Source organism: Epinephelus lanceolatus, chromosome 23 (assembly GCF_041903045.1).
Source record: "Epinephelus lanceolatus isolate andai-2023 chromosome 23, ASM4190304v1, whole genome shotgun sequence".
Taxonomy (NCBI): Eukaryota; Metazoa; Chordata; class Actinopteri; order Perciformes; family Serranidae; genus Epinephelus; species Epinephelus lanceolatus.
The window spans coordinates 17,350,270-17,369,196 of NC_135756.1; the positions used below are offsets into that span (position 1 = coordinate 17,350,270).

The 18,927-nt window shown below is 41.9% G+C and overlaps 1 protein-coding gene across 13 annotated transcripts in view; it reads right to left on the bottom strand.

Annotated features, from left to right (window-relative positions):
- Positions 1-18,927, bottom strand: part of wnk1b (WNK lysine deficient protein kinase 1b) — a 151,169-nt gene that overhangs the window by 74,105 nt on the left and 58,137 nt on the right. For all 13 annotated transcript variants that reach the window (XR_013490400.1, XM_078165230.1, XM_078165231.1 and 10 more), the window contains exon 3: positions 10,508-10,680. Coding sequence is in view for 12 of the 13 variants with exons in the window: in XM_078165230.1 (XP_078021356.1) it covers positions 10,508-10,680 (173 nt within the window). In the remaining variant the exon portion in view is untranslated. The remainder of the gene's footprint in view (positions 1-10,507; positions 10,681-18,927) is intronic.

The window sequence follows — 18,927 nt, forward strand, 5'->3', positions numbered from 1 at the left end:
GTATTCTACAGTAATGTTATTATTGCAGGGGTCTGAAAACCATCCATGAGGGAATTAATTATTCCAAAGCAAAGCATCGAGAGGCAGACAATGGCCTGATAAGATGCAGAAACACGGATAATGCTTCAATTAAAGATGAAAGCTTACACAACCAAAGTGGATTACTGTCAGACAATTCCAGCTTAAAAAGATACATCCTAAATACTCACACAAACATGAATGTGCGCAGTAAAACACACACACACACACACACACACACACACACAAAAAGACAGGCAGTCACTGATAGACACTCTGGTGTCTGCGTGGTTAGAGACTGACATTGCTCGCATGCCAAATAAGCACTGCAATACTGAGACAAACAGAGGATTTTAACTTATTTTACCTCTGTGAAAACAGACATCTATTTTAATCTGGATACAAATATATCTGAAAGAGCTTCAAGAGATTTATTGCTGCAAAGTCAATGAGCAGCCTTGAGCTTTATTCAGTAGGACTCTGAACATGTTTTTAGACCCATATTTGTTTATTCATTTGGCTTTATAAAAAGCATGGACTTTATAAAATAAGGGGACATAGCCACTGTGACATCACTTGATTGTTTGTGGACTCCCATTTTGAAGCCTTGTGTTCGGCATTTTGGTTCTCTTGGTATTTTGAAGCCAGAAGTGACCGTATTTTACCGTGAAAGTGGAGCTTTGGAGAAGGAAGCGGTGGATCTGACTGAGAACCCAAGGGCACTGCCATGGTAGTCATTTGTCAATCACAAGGTAGCCACGCCCTGAAGCATATCCTGCTTTGTCGATTTTACTCTAAATGGGAGCACAATTTACAAAATGAACATTACACTGTATTGAAGGAGACTTGAAACTAATGATTGGGACTATCAACTCATTAGGAAAATGTTTACTGAGGTAGGCTTGCTGCTGTATTTGGTGTTGCCAGTGTTACACAACGTTTGGGCATACATCCATTTGATTACCTGCCCTCTGTGGTTTTGCTTTTTTGAAATTAGTACCTAGTCAGACAAGGATGCTACAATTATAAAATGAAAGTGTCTGAACCATACAGCAACAGACACAGAGTCCTAGCACAAAGTGGCAGTTCAGTCAGGACCACTTTAATCAACCACTTTTCATTTGCAGTACTACATTTGGCGGCATGGCTCTGTTCTGGGGCCTCTCTGCTTTTCCTAGGCCTGCACAGAAAGCCTCTTCCATGCACCTACTTGGAAAGCCTTTAGGCAGGGAGAGCACACCTCTCTGCCCTTCCACGTGCCTACATGGAAAGCCTAAGGCAGGGAGAGCAGCAGTAAGGATCCCCTCCCTCTGGCTTGCAGAGAAAGCAGCAACAGTAGGCAGGCCAGAGCAGTTTAAATAGGGCGCCCTGAACGAGATTTGCCAATTGGTTGCATAGAAAGGAATCATGTGATCTATCAGCTGACTCCCTTCCATCAGTCAGCTGATCCATCAGTTGATTGGGCTGTTCGAGATCAGCTGATGTAGCTGGGATGTGAGCTGAGCTTGACATTGTGTCCGGCCTGAACTGACGCTATGCTAAATTAGTAAGAGTCTTGTAAAATGTCTCGTGTAGTCACGAGTTTATTAACCAGTGGGAAAATGTCTTCATCCCTCTACCGAGGTAATAAATCAAGCAAGAAGTAGGGTAATTTTCTCATTGACGTACATGTGACCAGACTTCTTTTTCCTACCAGTGGAGTCGTCCTCTGCTGACCACTTGAAAGAATGCAGGCTTACGGCACTTCCCCATTGGCTTTACTTTTCAGATCTATTTTAAAAAGGTCATTTTACACCACGTGAATCAAAATATCCAATCACCACCTCTTGTAGACTTTAGCAACTTCTAATAAACCAATAGCAGCTGTTCTAATGCACATCAGAGACTTCTTATTAATGTGGTTTCTTAGTGGAAGCCGTCCATTATCTTTACCCACTTCACTTTCCAGAGGTATGAGAGTTTGGAATCTGTCCCATCCCTGGGTGGAAAGAAGGGAGACACCCTTTGACAGCTCGCCAGACCATCACAGAGTAAAGACAGATCCACACCTGTGGGTGATCTGGAGTCTCCAGTCCACCTAGTTTATATGTCTTTGGAATGTGGGAGGAAACTGGAGGAAACCCCACAGGACTACAGGGAGGCCTGGACAGGAATTTTACTGTGAAATGTATTTCTGTTATCTGCACAACAGTGCTTACAGACTGAACATCTCTTTCACTTTTGGTCTTATAACTTAAATATGCAATTGTTTTTATTTTTACTGATTAAACTGATTCGATGAAAGGGCTTCAGTCTAAACTTCTCTTGAAGAGCTTTGAGAACTAATTCAAAATTCATTGGACTGTCACTCTCGATTAGCTAATTCAAAATCAGTGTTTGAATTCCAAGCAAAGTGTTTCCAGTTTTCTCCTGTCAGCTGGAGACTTGTCTGCCTTTCTCTCCTCAGCTCTTTAGCATAATTCAAGTACAGAGCAAAGAGCAGACAGAGGAAGCAGAGTTCGTCATCCTCTGATCATCCAGACCATGACGACCATTCAAACGAACAACCGTTCCACGACTCATCTTCTTTCTGATTTGTTGGTATGTGCTAATTTTACTGTGTCACTGCAGGCAGAATAATTTGATTTGAGCTGATTGTTATTTGTTAAAGCACTTTGGTTCCTAGAGCTCAAAGTTATTTGGTCCTTGTTCTGTTTACTGCATTTAATCCAATGTCCGAGCTGAAAACTCAGCTCAAACTAAATCTGTCTGTGGTCGTGGCAAATAACTGGCTGAACCACCCAGTGACCCTGCAAATCTGTCTTAGCTGACAAGGAGCCGTTCAGACAACTTCAGACTCGCAGAACAATCTGCTCCCACTCTGATCCAGGCTGCTGGTAAGAGCTTAAGTATTATAGTTACTCGCATGCATCTACACATGGACAAGAGGCTCGTGCTTGTGATAGCATGAGATGTAAACATTACTGGTGTCCTCTTTGCCGAGCTGTAATTTTAGCTAGCTCAGTGGTGCTAGGTGAGCTAGCAGTAGATACACACTTCCATCTGCACTGTGATACAGTTGGCGAGTGTAGTTCGGTAGAGAGAAAATAGTTCCTACATGAAACTGCTCACAAAAAGGTCTGTGGATTATCTTGAGAAATTGGGGCATGATTTCTGGAAAGACACACTGCTGCTGAAGTTTTCAAATGTATTTTTCTGCCACTTTGAGCACCACAAGCTGAGTGCCATGTAGTTCCATTATATTCAAGTGAAGGCAGACATCTCTATGGTCAATCTCCAACACTCAGCAACTCATGCCAAAACAGTCTAGATTGATAAATACCACTACAGGTAAGAAGAAAAATATGTATTCTGATTTGGGCTGAACTGTCCCTTTAAATCCCAGTACTTCAATTTGCTGCTGTTTTATACTCCTCTTCTTTTAACAGGAAAATGTTATAGTTCTTAGTCCACTGCATGTATTTGACAGCTACAGCCATCATTTCATAAAATTTCAGTATAAGATGATCGTGACCCACTTCCACCCACATCACCAGACTACCCCTGTACAACAATGACATCATGATGGGGTCTAATCGCCAAAGACTCCTCACAAATCTCATGAACTTTTCATCTGTTACTCTTTTAAACTAGTGTTAATTTTGTCAACTGCTTATTATTAAATTTTAGTCTTTGTCTAAGTCAACTTTATCCTATTTTTTTTGTCAAGTTTAAGTCAACTAAAAGTCTGGACATTTGCTCCTGCCTCAGTTTCATGTCAGTATCTCACGACATACAACCAACACTTGCAACACTGACCATCACATGGACGTGGAGGCACACTCCAGCGTCTTTGGGAAAAAAGGTAGTTGAGGAAGCTATTTAGTCATAGTTTTGGTAAACAAAATTAAAATTAACACTATTTGGTAATCTTAAGTGCTATATCGTAGGCAACTGGACTTGCTTGAGATTCTTTAAGATATCTCACCTCCCATCCAAGAGGTTTCTTCTATTCTAACGGACTGGTATAAAGTAGCAGGCTTTAATTTGTGTGGATTTGCGTCCTTGCAGAGTCGCTAAGGTCACATGTGAGTCGTTGACCCACCCAGCCATCATGTGTGTCATTAGGGTGCCTTCAGGGCACAGAACACATCACAGACTGAAAATAATCATTTGGGGACTTTTTAAGTGAGCATACCTCAAAATGCACATCTGCATAACTTGAGTGTTTTTACTGTAACCTCTGAGAGCCTCTCCCCCTTCCTCTTCCTCACATCCACCTCCGTTCCATCACGCCCCATCTCCCACTTTCATTTCTCACGTGTCTCTTAAGAATCAGCGCTCTCTTCTCCTCTTCCTCCCCCTGAACCTTCCTTCCCTTTACCTACCCACCCTCCTCTGCCTCGCCTGTCTCCTCTGCTTTCTTTCTCTCCCTTTCTGAAGTCAGAACAGTGTTGACAGACAAGTTAAACCCTGTGGCATGCGATGCTGAAGTGACAGTGCACAAAGCACATCTCCCACACACAACCACTCAACCACGGTCTCTTTTCAACACACACACCTAAATACAGATATACATTCTCACTGGGAAAAATATGCAGAAATATTTACTGTATGTGAACAGTACACATACAGTACATAGATAAGCATTCACACACACCCATGGACACACATAGATAAGGGGCCTCTAATACCCTGAGCCCATGCTGGTCAGTGTTTCCATCCTCACCATCTCCCTCCCTTCCTATCAGTCCTCCCTCTCATCGTCTCTTTCTTTTTCCACCACTTCAGCGTGCAGCCGCTCCTCTCCTTTCTGAGTCTTCATCTGGGTTTAAGCCAGATCCTAGTACAGCCTCTGTCCTGTGCATATATGTGCATGAATGCACAACACTCACTTAAAAACATACAAACATGTAGGAGAATGTATTTCTTGCACATATTATGTCCAGCTTGACTCCCTGATTGACAGAAATTTACTTGATTATTTCTGGCATCAGCTTTTCAAATGTGCATATTTGCTGGTTTTCTTCTTCTCTGATTGTAAACTGAACATTTTTGTGCATTGGAACTTTGGTATATGGAGCCATTACCTTTGGCTCTGACATTGTACAGACCAAACAATACAATCAGAAGATTAAAGCTAAAGTTGGTAATTTTTATGAAATAACTCTGTCATATTTGCTGAAACTGTCACCACATCCAAACACTTTCAGTATGGTACCTTTGGAACCAAAAGCTACCCTTGGGGTAAGTAAGTAACCTGATGGAATTTGCTAGAATCCACAAAGGTTGGTGGAAAACAACCAATCAGGGCCAAGACTTCTGTCACACAGCTGTCTAACATGTCAGTCACTGCTCGTGAGTTGCAGTCAAACTGTCGAACTAGGCAGCGCTGATCAAATATGAATCAAGATTCTGTTACTGCGTTGCCCATTTCTCACCTCAAATGTTGTCAGAAACATACTTTAGTGTACTGTTTAGCTGTAAAATGAGAACGTTTTGCCCCAGCCAGTGAGCACTGTTTTGTTTTCGCTCAAATGTTTTCAACATGGCAGCCAGGTCACAATCTTTCTCATTTTACAGCTAAACAGTACACTGAAATATGTGTCTGAATACATATAAGGCAAGAAATACACAATGCAGTAACAGAATCTTGATTCGTATTTGATCAGCGCTGCCTAGTTTGACAGTCTGACCAAAGCTCACGAGCAGTGAGACACCCCTCGGCTCTGATTGGTTTTGTTCACATATCATTGGAGGCACTGAGAGGAGGCAGTGGAATATGTTTATTTTCCACAGATCATCTGTCTCATGCACTACTGTGTGGATAAAGCAAATATTACAAAAAGTTATTTTCATAAAAGTTACCAACTGTAGCTTTAATCAATAATGAAAATAACTGTCAGTTGCAGCCATAATATTATGTGTCCTTTGTATGTATGTGCAGTATGATAAAATTGTTCCTGGTGCCACATAAATTTGTTCTTAGACTTCTGTGCAGTACACTTACTATACAGTAGATACACGTTTTGTTCTAATAATGAAGGAACAAAGGAGTATTCACCCATTATCATGCTTGTTGTTCAGGCATGCTTAACATTTGTCTTTACATTCTCATTTTGTCCAAGGACTTATCTAAATATTTAACTTACTCATGCAAAATTCCTAAACCCTTTCTTGTAGTAATTTATATTCCCTGCTTCCCCTTTTTTATACAGTAGGCAGTGGAAAATGGCAGAAAACAGAAATATTTTTTGTTGAACATTTTACTGTTATGTGTGAAACATGCAGGATGGAGAGCGTCTGCATTTGCTGACAAATCTATGAAGCTTTTTCAGTCTTCCAGTGGAGGGTGCTACTGTCCTTGGTAGTGCTGTGCTGCTGGATTAATACTCTGACTCTGTGGTCACAGGTGGTTCATTGGTTTGTCAGTCACTTTGCCGAGCTGCCTTTAATCTGGATCTCTAGTTATTAATTTGTCTGTCCATTTGACTATTTGTGCGTCTATCACTATCTGCCTCTGTAGCTGACTGTCTCACTATCAGCCTCTCCGACTGTTTGACTTTCTCACTTCCTCTTTCTGTGACTCTGCAAAAAAAACTCACTGTATATAACTATCAGTCATGTCATCTTTCAACCTCTCTGTCTGTCTGCCCCCCCCCACTCGCCTCATTCTGTCCCTCCCTCTGTCTGTGTCTCCGTCAGGAATGAGAGGAATCTGCAGCAGAAGCAGCAGCTGGCAGGTGGGTCGATGTCCCACGATGCACTGCGTGGGGCACACCGTGCACCGCACGCTGCACATTTGGCTTTTTATTGTGTCAGGAGCTCAACAATCGCACTCGCATTCACACGCACGCATCTATTCTGCGCGGCAGAGAGAGTGGCATGCGGTCACGGCGTGGACAATGACGGCCACAGATTCATCAATTCTCCACAGTGAATTTTGGGGATGGGGTGAGACCGACAGGCGCCCCTGGTATTGACATGCAAACCACAGATATACAGTTCCGTTCGCCCCTGCGCGACAGTGCATTTGAGCAGTGCCATCATTTCACTCTTGAAAGTCACATACGTGCGTAGACAGGCACTCCGTCGATCACATACACACCGTAAATAACACGCACACAGACACATACTGTACATATAATGAGACAGACACACTAGCTGACCCCCTAACAGCTGCACTCTGCACTAAAATCCTGCTGGGACATGATGTGCTTATGACACCACAGACGGCTGTTTGAAGCTGAAAATAGAGAAAAACTGCACATCGGTTTGAGAGAAAAGAGGAGGACATGGCCGTGTGCCTGCGCCTGCGCGTGCATGTGCGTGTGTGTGTGTGTGTGTGTGTGTGTGTGTGTGTGTGTGAGTGTAATTTCTACATTTCAACAAAAACTGGAGGTGAGTCATCATCTGTAATGACAGTGCTTTTCAGAAGCAGCGGGGAGAAGAGGTGGTAAAGAATGTGTGTGCATGTGTTTGTGCATATTCCCTGTAAAATGTGCTTCACATGATAAAACTTCAAGCAACTAAAAGAGGTTTTTCACTGGTTATAAAAACCGTCTCAGTTTAATACTAGTATCTTTATGGGGCTGAATGATATGGCAAAAAATAATTATCAAGACAATTTTTCCATATCATTTGATATTGATATTTATATGGATAAATATCTGGATAATGCTGCCAGCTTGAAGACAGTCCTGATAATGACTAAAGCCTGAGGCCCCTTCCTGTGTAATCAAGCCATCATTTTTTTCACAGCAATCAGTATCTAGTTCCTACAATGTTGAGGCAGAGGGTACCTGCTGTCGCTCTGGTTGAGGGTGAGAGGCTGTCAGTAAATAGTTTGTTGGTCACAGTGTGTGGGTACATGAGACCCTAAAAAAGAGGGTGGATCACAGGGAGCACCACCAGTTGGTCCAGGAGCTTCGCATCCATGATGGCTGTTTCCAGGCATATTCTAGGATGACTCAGGGGCAGTTTGACAACCTGCTGTCTATCGTCGGGCTGTATAGCTCTGGGTATCCAGCAACCACTACCCCCAGCCTTATAACATATTAACATAATGGTGATGGTACCTTTTCAGGTGATGGAACCGGCGGTCATTCAGTGTTTATAGAACCTTAGTTACATCCTCATTGTCTTAATCTGCGCCTTGTCACTTATAAGATAACCAAACCACTTCCATGTTCTGATGTTGTGTTAGCTTTTTTGTCAATACTTCCCCAGCTTTGGAGGATAATGCAAGTAAAATTTCAGCACTTTAGCATAACATGTTCTGTGACTGTTTAAAACAAACCAGGTGTGGATTAAGACGAGGTAGCAAGATACTGCTGGTAGAATGGCCCTAAGATGTCACAGTTCTACAAGTCTGTGTTCTGCTTGTTCAACATGTGTTTGATAAATCATACTGTCTGTCTCCCTTTTGTTGCACTAATATATTCTAGCTTGACGTCATGGCCAGCCACAAGTATGACAATGAATGTATTAAACTGTGTGGACCTTGAACTAATAACGTAGGAGAAATCTGGACCCCGAGGCTAAACCAGTTGGGAACCACTGTCCTAAAGTCTGTTTTATTGTTACCAGACTATCACAGGGCTGACACATAGAGACAGACAACCATCCACACTCACATTCACACCTACAGGCAATTTAAAGTCACCAATTAACCTGCATGTCTTTGGACTGTGGGAGGAAGCTGGAGTACAGGTAGAAAACCCACACTGACACAGAATGAACCTGAAAACTCCCCCATCCCGGGGTTTGAACCAGGAACCCTCTTGCCACTGTGGTCCCTGCTCTAAAGAGCAAAGCCAAGCAAGAGAAGCAGCAGACTGTTCAAGTGTGACCGGCTGTGAGTTTGATCCATATTGAGTGAAAATGTCCAAAGTTTATCATCATTACCGCCATAAATTTAATCGACATCCCCTGTCGAGATCATTTTATCACCCAGCCCTGTGCCTTTATATGACCTACATAAGCAAACAAGACTATCAGTGAGAGGATTGCCTATTATTGGAGGATGGGCAGTTAGTCTTAATACCTGTCCCCAGGTCTGATTCCCTGCAAATCAGACAGAACGATTTACAGCAGATCAAAAGCCTCACTGAGAGTGATAAATTAGCCAGTTAAAGGGATAGTGCACCCAAAAATGAAAATTCAGCCATTATCTACTCACCCATATGCTGAGGGAGGTTCAGGTGAAGTTTTAGAGTCCTCACAACCCTTGCGGAGATCCCAGGGGAGAGGGGGTAGCAACACAACTCCACCTAATGGAGGCTTACGGCGCTCCAGATTCAAACGTCCAAAAACACATAACTGGAACCACAAAATATCTCCATACTGCTCGTCCTTAGTGATCCAAGTGTCCTGAAGCCCCGACATAAAAAGTTGTTTGGAAAAACGTCATTTGAACTGTTTTTAGCCTCATTTCAAAAGAGTTCAAATGACACTTGGATCGCTAAGGACGAGGAATATGGAGATATTTTGTGGTTTCAATTATGAATCTGGGGCGCCGTCAGCCTGCATTAGGTGGAGTTGTGCTGCTACCCCCTCTCCCCTTGGATCTCCGCAAGGGATGTGAGGACTCTAAAACTTCACCTGAGCCTCCCTCTGCATATGGGTGAGTAGATAACGGCTGAATTTTCATTTTTGGGTGCACTATCCCTTTAAGCAGGAGGAGACTTTTCTTCAGAGATTATATTTTATGGCAATAGCTGATACTGAAGCACAATCAGCAAAGAGAAAAAAAAAAACTCAAAGTGACAGTGATCAAGCACATGTGAAACCACAAGTGAACCTTGGTCATCATTGATCAGATGGAGAGAACTCCAGGGTTTGAAAGGATTAGAAAAAAAAACCCTAAATTGGCCCGCTTCCTCCTTGATAGTTTTCAATGTGTCTATTTTATTCATGAAATATTTAGCAAGACGTGGTTTTACATTGATAGATCAAGTTACGTTGGTGGCTAAAATAATGATAGCTAACGCTCTAATTAATGCAAGTTGAATGTAGCTAATGTTAGCAGCATTTTTCACGCAAAGCAAGCACCACAAAGCTTTCTGTGACATCTGACAATCAATAGTAAAGTTTGTATTAAGGTGAGAGGCTAGACCATTGCTATGCATCCTGCAAACAGCTGTGTTCAAAAAAGTAGCATTTGAATTCTTTCACTCGCCTCCTAAACAAATGCACATGCTAGCTAGATAAAGATCTTTACAACACACAGCAGTGGTGCCAACGGAAACAGTACTGCTTTTGTCCACAGGGGTCGCTAAAATCAACACAAAATAAAAGCCAAAATAAGAGCGCTTGTTTTCCACGCCAATAAGTTAATACCTTGACACACACCCGTTCACACCTTCCAGACACACCTATAGCATTCTGTTCATTTATCCGATCTGTGTTCAAATCACGTGAAGCAGCTACACCTTTTATAGCCAATATAAAAATAATAGCTAACAAAATCAACATCTTGGAAAATCCCTTCTATCTCTTGTGTACTCACGTTTTTAGCGTGCCAGATGTCATGAGCTCCGTGACCAGAACAATACATTTCTTTCCTTTGCATGGGCCCTCCCAGGAGTCATAGAAGCGGACAATGTTAGGATGCTGGAGACCCTTCAACATCCCGGCCTCCTCTTTGAAGCGCTGGCGCTCCGACTTGGACAGCTTACGATCCTGCAACATGAGGCAGAAGAGGAAGCTTAGTCACACATACATAAAAACTAAAAAAAGATTGTTCATTTGAAATCTAGAAGGAAGAAGAAGCATTTACCCAAACAAAACAGGTTGTATTAATAGTACAACACCATTATAGTGAGTGTGATTACAATTAAATTAAGTGGGAAGAGGGTTTGAGGGTGGAGAGGGAAGCTAATCAACAGAAGGAAATAAACAAGTGAGGCAGAGAAGAGAGGAGAGGAGGGGTAATAAATGCTTAAAAAACAAACATTGTCAACATCTAACACTGATGCACCATCAAAACCTGCTGCAAGAATACAAACTCGGATAAAATACGACACCAGGTACGATCACAAAATGGTGCCATACTACATTCAGACACAGCACTAGAGAAGGACATGGATGAGGATAAAACAGCAGACTCCTTTCATCTTCACTTGAGGAAGCCTTAGACATCTGTGAGAGTGAGACTGTATGTTGATGCGTCTTCTTTTTATCACGCGCTTCATTTTTCTGAGAGGTGCTTTGTGACAAATCGGTTTATAAATAAACTGATTTTACGCAGGAGGTAAAATTAGGTAAGTTTCTAGGGAGGTTTTTTTTTACATTTTATTTTTAATACTGCGATTCTGATTTGTAACTCCACTGTTGACTCACGGGGAGGATGCAGACAGCCACGTTTCTTCTCCTGTACAAATAGGCCGTGTCTGAAATCACTGCTTTTTAACTATGTAGCACAGCACCAACAACTAACCAGGTAGTTGTCAACTATTCAATTAATTGCCAAATGATCAAAAAATAACAATAAATTCTGATTCCAGCTAATTAAATGTGAATATTTTCTGGTGTATTTACTCCTTTGTGACAGTAAATTGAATATCTTTAAGTTGTGGACAAAACAAGACATATAAAGACATCTTTAAGCTTTGGGACACACAGATTGACATTTTTCACAGTTTTCAAATACTTTATAGACCAAACAACTACTCAATTCATCAAAAAATTTTGCAATTAAAACATTTACACTTATATCTATTGATGAATTTAACGGCATTATAAAGAATGTGGCGATAGAGACGTGCTTGTCTTTCTTTGAATAGTTACTGTTGGTTGTTTTATTGTGAAGTTTTGTATTATATGTTGCATTTGTTGCATTTTAATGTGTTTTGATTGGCTGTTGTAAAAAAGATTTTCAGTCTCAATGGGATTTCCTGGTTGAATAAAGGTAAGGAAAGAAAGAAGAATACTACCAATAATGCGACGAAAAAAGTGTTCATGCTAATAATCCTAAATTCACAAAATCACAAAGAAGCCAAAAGGTGTATTTGCTCAGGACTAGTTTCACCTGGTGACCTCAGGTAATTTGTGATAACTGTGGAGGGTGTCTGGGATCTTAATCTTCTGTGAATCTGCCATGTGTGTAGTTTGTCAAGTAAAAATTCCACCGCAAATTACCTACTTTAATTTGCCAAACACAGAGGTCATGTGATAATCTTAATCTTGTGTGAATCGGCATTTGTGTGATTTGGGGTCATATTTAGGTCCTGTTTTCTTCACGCCTTGTTTCTGCCTCTTCCCTGGTTGAGAATTACTGAAGCTGCATAGGCAATTATAAATGAAAAGTTTGACAGCATTTGGGTGCAGGACGCTCATCTCTCTACACGTGGCAGAATCGGATCTGTTTGTTTAACCCACATTAAAAAGAAAAATGAGGTTACAGTTGTACATCACCATTTTAAGTGCTGTGTAGTGTTTCTGTGATGTAGTGACTATGTGCGTCATACCCAGGGGATAATGTCAGTAAATTCCAGTAAAATACAGACCTTGCTTATCCTGTGTGAATGCGCCACATGAAACACAGACCTAAGGGGGTAATTTCTAAATCACAAGATGAACAGGTAGTAATAGTCCCATTTAAGAGAGGGCTTCAGAAAAACAGAAAATATTCACATTTGAGAGGCTGCAACCAGTGAACTTCTTGGTATTTTTGCTTTACTTACTGATTGATTGTTTCACTTTTTATTTACTTGTTTTTAGATATTAATTTGGCTCTTCTTGCCTTTATCTGACAGTATAGCTAAAGGCTGACTTCTTGTATAGCGCCTTTCTAGTCCTCTGACCACTCAAGGCACTTTCACACTTCATGTCACATTCACCCATTGACACACTGGTGGCTGAGGCTACCTGCTCCTCAGCTTATACATCCACTCGCATACAAATTTTCAGTATCTTGCCCAAGGAAACTTCGACACCGGACAGCCGATCTTCCAATTAGCGGACACCCCGCTCTGCCTCCTGAGTCACAGTCGCCCCGGGGTTGGGGAAGACATGCTGCTGCTAAAAACTCAGCCATTAGTAAATGGTGCACATGCTCTACCAGGTGAGCTACCGGGGCACCGCTAATTGCCTCAGCTCCAACAGAAAGTCTGTTACATAAGGAATGAGAGAATGGGACGGTGATTTTTTGCTACGGTGTCACCAGCTGCTTCTTTTCACCAGGAGTGTGTAACATGCTCGCCCCCCTCTGATCCCACCGCTCTCTGTGTGAGTAAGGACATGATCCCCCTTTGGCTTCCCACCAATGAACAGTCCAAATTCTCTTCTAGAACGCACATCTACTCCTCAGCTACATCCACTGTCCTTCATATTTTGTTGTTTGGATGTGACTTGTGGTCTGTAACACTCACTCCAAGCTTAAACTCTTTGGGTTTATTAGTAGTGGTCATCGCCACCCAGGGTGACCAAAACAAGCTGGCTACATTCTTCCATCCTGTGGACAACTAGCTTCCTAGAAAAGTCCTGCACACACACACACACACACACACACACACACACACACAGAGTTTAATGGGCATTCCAGCTCTACCACTGATACCTCAATAAACACTGATGCAAAGGGCAGTGTGGGTGGGTCAGACCTTGTAAACAGTGCATGTGTGTGTATTTATACATGAACATATGTGTAAAAGCTGTCATGCGTTCAACTGTGTCAAGCCTGTTTATTTGTTTACATGCCAGCATTTATTGGGGGGGGGAACAAAAAATAAAAATCATTATTTTGTTGTACGCATTATTTTGTGTGTGTTAGTCTGCGTCTATGTGCTTATTTGCTTTGTCTGCATATGTTTGCACGTTGATGCTTCCAGTTTCTTCAGCAGCTCTGTGTCGAACCGTGGCTGACACATTCGGCACATCACTGCCCCAAAAATAAACAAAATGAGAGCTGCCTGACAACGATAAAATATGGTGACAAAACCTTGATTCTCAAAGGATTCCAGCCCAAATATGGTGACGACTTCCTCTGTGGCTCTAACTCATTAAGTTATTCATGCCCTCTTGTAACCTGCAGTTACAAGAAGGTTGCAGCAGATATGACAACAAAAGAGAGTAAAACAAATATGAAAGAGATGCTTTAATTAACCTGGAGCAGACAGTTGTGCTTTGAAAGGAAATAATAACACACATCTAGAGCATTAAATAATGTCTGCCACCCTTTTAGAGGATGAAATTACGAAGACTGCTCTGCAGACAAAGAAAGAAAGTGCTGCGGGATGGAAACAAACAAAGTGTAGATGACAGAATAACCGAAACACAGAGACCATGACCAGAGAGTCTTACATTGCATTTTAAGAGGCAACAGTATTTTTAAAGGTGATGCAAGATCAGACGTTGGAGGTTAGACACCTACTCCTGGCAGCATTATCAGGACTATCACCATGGCAACCAGTTTTAAAAAGAGGTCCAATGAGGGGCACCTTGCCTCCAATTCAACTGTTTTGTCGTTTTCATTCAATAAATCTACAATATTATGACATCTTTTTGATACACAGATAAAATGTTTTGCTTTTTTTTTTTACAGCATCGTATTGTTTTATTTGAGTGCTTCATTTGAATATGGCATTTAAAAGGCATCCAGTGCATTAGTGCCAACCAGCCGAGACAGAGCACGAGCTCAGCATCAATCATTCATGGTGTTTAAAGCTACAATGCCACAGAAATACTAACATTCTGGGGCATGGTGGTGCTATTAGAGGGGGATATCTAGTAGAAATAAAACAGTAGAACAATTTCAATACAATGACCAAAATTATTATGGTTATCAGAATTACCAGAGTGTTAATCAAATTTGCTGAAAAATGAGGGCTGGGCGATATATTAATGTGATATCGATATACTGTTGTGAGACTAAATATTGTTGATTTGTTGTCTTTTCCTGGTTTTAAACGCTGCATTACAGTGAAGTGATGTAATTTTATGAACTTACTAATCTGTTCTAGCTGCTCTATTACATTACTATGGATGCACCAGTATGGATTTTTTCAACCGATACCGATAACCGATAATTACCTGCTTCTCATGGCCGATAACCAATACGATAATCAATAATTTCACATTTTTTGTATTTTAAAAACAAGTGTATAACCTGTTGTTTATGTACACTTGTGGGTAAGAAAGGCTGAGATGCAGTGAGAAAATATGCATGATTTAATATTCCATAGCCTGACTGAACCAAATAAAACTGACATCACTATTGCTAACACAACAAAAACAAAGAGCAGTTCTGACTCTTCATATCTGCCAACATTAGGCTGGGAATAAGAGAAAGATTTTCTGGGGTACTGTCAAATGGCCTACCTTCAACGCCCTTGCCCCCATGTAACCCTACACTACAGACGAATATGATAAATACAAGGATGTGAAAGTAAAATGACTTTTAATCAGAATTAAATTTATAGGTAACGGTAAGAGAGAGGGAAATTATATGGCTCAGTGTTACTGTGTAATTATCTGGTGTATGACTAAAGTGTATAAACTACACTGCAGAGTGGAGTCTCTACTAACAGAGACAAACAGTGACAGCTGACTCATACGAATGAGTTGAATGCGCATCGGCAGGTCCGCCTTACATCTGATATATGAAATGTCTATATCATTACGCTGCATTTTCTCCATATCACCCAGCCTTAATTGAAAACCGCCAATAACACTACTATATCAAATGTGCATTAACATGAAACACGGAACCATGTGGCCGTGTGTCTGGGAGACTGTTGCTAACTTTAGTTAATGCTGCACAGTATTTACCGTATTTCAAAGCATTTTAATCAAAAACTTTTAAGGGTAATTAAAATTTGAAACTGGTTACTAACCGTAGGGAATATACTGTGATTTAATTTGAAACTGGTAACTGTTTCATTCCTATCTGGATGTATTCCTAGTTTAGCCACTTCTGTTCATTTCTGGCACAGAGCTTTTATTTTGACATGCCGTTTCCTGTTGTAGAGTGGGTGAATAACAGAAAGCTACTTGACAGAGACAGTAAACCAAGTATGATACTAAACATATTTAACTGTGTGGACCTTGAAGTAATGACTAAGGAGAAATCTGGACCCCGAGGCTGGACCAGTTGGGAGCCACTGCTTTCGAAATAGGTACGATCGTGGAATGGGGGGGGGACAGAGTTGTCTCACCTTTAAGCCAGCAGTGGAGGTAGTAACAGTGTCAAATCAATGTCTGTGTTCAAGGGACAGCCGGCAGGATGGGACCATAAATGGGATTGATGTGATTTAGAGACGTGTTATGTGTGCAGGGAGATTTAAAAATCAGCTGGCAGCAGTTAGCAGCTAACTCAAAAAGAACAACAGCAGCTGAAAAGAATGAGGACGAGATAAGCTGACACGTAACAGGGATGATAAATTACTGTCAGGTTATGACATTGTCAATGATAAGAAAGTGCTGCTGATGTGTATATCATACTGTATGTCACACTAAAGTACGATGGTGTTGTGTTACATGTCACACCCATCATGCCTCTTTTGTTTCCATAACACCAGCATGCTGTCAAAAACCACACACTGAGGCAGCATGATGGTGCTGCATGATGTTTAGTTCTGCCAAACAAGCAAAGGCAGCGTGATAAAGGGACTTTGTAGCGGCTCTATCGCGCAATCTCTCTGGAAATAAGGGCTTTTGATAACCAACACCGACCCTGGCAACCAATCAGCAAATCAGCAGTGAAGACTCTGCCTGGTCATGGTGTGTGTAAGTCTTTTGAAATGTTATAAAGCTATTAGGAAACCTTGTGAGCTGCTCCGGAGATTAGGGAAATCTCTAAGGTGATGATCTCATATTGTCACATTGTATAACCTGGGGCCTCATCTATATCATATGACTTACACAGAGTGAGAGGGAGAGAGAGTCTGAAAGCTTCAGTGTGTTTTTAAGTGCATTAATGTGTGTAAAATCTGTGCGTGTGCATATGTGTGTGTGTGTGTGTGTGTGTGTGTGTGTGTGTGTGTGTGAGGGCCCCGTAACAGCTTATCCCTTCATCCTGCAGCGACTGCACTCCACTGATGATGGCCCATTAGCAACCGACACACAGAAACATCCATGTATGTGCTCACCAACCCTTACTGCCATTGTCTCACTGTTTTTTTATATTTTGATCACATGACCCCGTGGTTGGTCACATGACTGTAGCTGTAGGTCACCTGACTGACTGGAAGCCAACATTCCATTTCCCAGCAGCACTTAGAGGAGACCCTGACCACCCATATCACTGTTAGACACCTCCCTCAGGGCACTAGAACATTACTGCTCCCTCTCTCTCTGTACTCTTCGGAGTGTGGATGGTGTGTGTGTGTGTGTATGGTGTGTGTGTGTGTGTGTGTGTGTGTGTGTGTGTGTGTGTGTCCACAGATGTGAGCAGAGAAAGCAGACAGCAAGTCTAAGGGGGCTTCCTTATCCATTATTAATGTTTCCTTCTTCATTCTAGTGTATAAATGGGTACACAGCTCTCACACATACAGTAGAGGCATTATAAGAGACAGTAAAAGCATCTCTATATTAGAAAAACAAAAACTGTTGTTAGCACATGGGTATTTAAGGAATTAATGTGATCCATGGCACGTGAGTCTTCCTGTTGAGAGGTTGTTTTCTTTCGCTCCATCCCTTCTTTTCTGCTCCGAGCTTCAAAACATCATGAGACTTGAGTTTGTGTTGGGCTCAAAAATATCCTCTCACTCTCCATCCGAGCCTCCCTCTTTCTCCCTCATACGCACACCTAGGCAAGACAGGCATACACACTCAAATCTGCAGCGTCTTATCTGACACAAACACTTCTTTTCGACACAAGGACTTCTCACTCTCTAAGCCCGGCTTTGCTTCCTCGCTATCTTCCTCTCTGCCTATCTGACGACTTGAAAGAAGCCACCTATACATCCCTGCCGTCAGTGACAGCTCTAAGTCTGTCTGCCCTATTTCCGTTCTGTGACAGTCAACTGAGGACGCGCACCAACGTACACAGGCGTACACCCACATGCACGACTAGGCAGCCAGAAACAGAATCGGCGGTGTTAAAGCATTATGCAGCTTCCTGCGGGGAAGCTGAAAGCTGATACCCACTGATCAAATCGTCTAGTCCGGACTTCCCACTGTGCTTTAACACTCAGCAATCATCTGCTCTCGTCTTCTCTGGTCTGTTGCACCCCTGGCGAGCGAGCCGCACTGGCAGCACCAGATGGATGGAGGTTGCGACAGAAAACAACACCACAAGTGCCAGAAAATTCAGACAATAAACACACCGACGTGGTAAACTGGTCGTCCACTGTAATACAACAAACACCATTAGGTATGGTGTTTGGAGTCTCTGGGTGCTGAGAGTCACAGGATGTTGTCCTTACCTCTCCTGGGGACGGTGGAAGCCAAAACATAGCATAAATAATTGCATGATTGTCTGTGTCTGTTTCTCAGGCCTCTCATTATATAACAGTAATTTGTGTTTGCATAAACGAGACCAATCCATAAGAGAAAAAAGAAGAAGAAAGTGTTCTGACAGCCTCATAAATTCACAGTCATTAGAAACTTTTACTGTTTTACCAGCCAAGTAGGTTTTAGAATAGAACGAGGCATGTCAAATGCTGAAGGGTCTGTTAGAGTTTACAACCCTACCAGTCAAGTGTTGGGTATCAGGATGTGAGATCTCAGTAGTTACCACTAAAATGTGTTCCTGTTTCTCAGGAAAAGTACCTGCAGGTTCCCAGGACTTTCAGCATGCACGTACTTGTGACTGTGCATTCGGAAGCTGGAGAATATCATATTGACTGAAACAAAGATGCCTTTTGCAAACCCCCTACTTCCACAGAACTGATATATAGTCCGACCTTAAAATGACGTCATTACAGTAACATAACTGGATCAACTTTTCACCTGCAGCAGTTTCTCCTAATCATGTTTCCTGCCAAA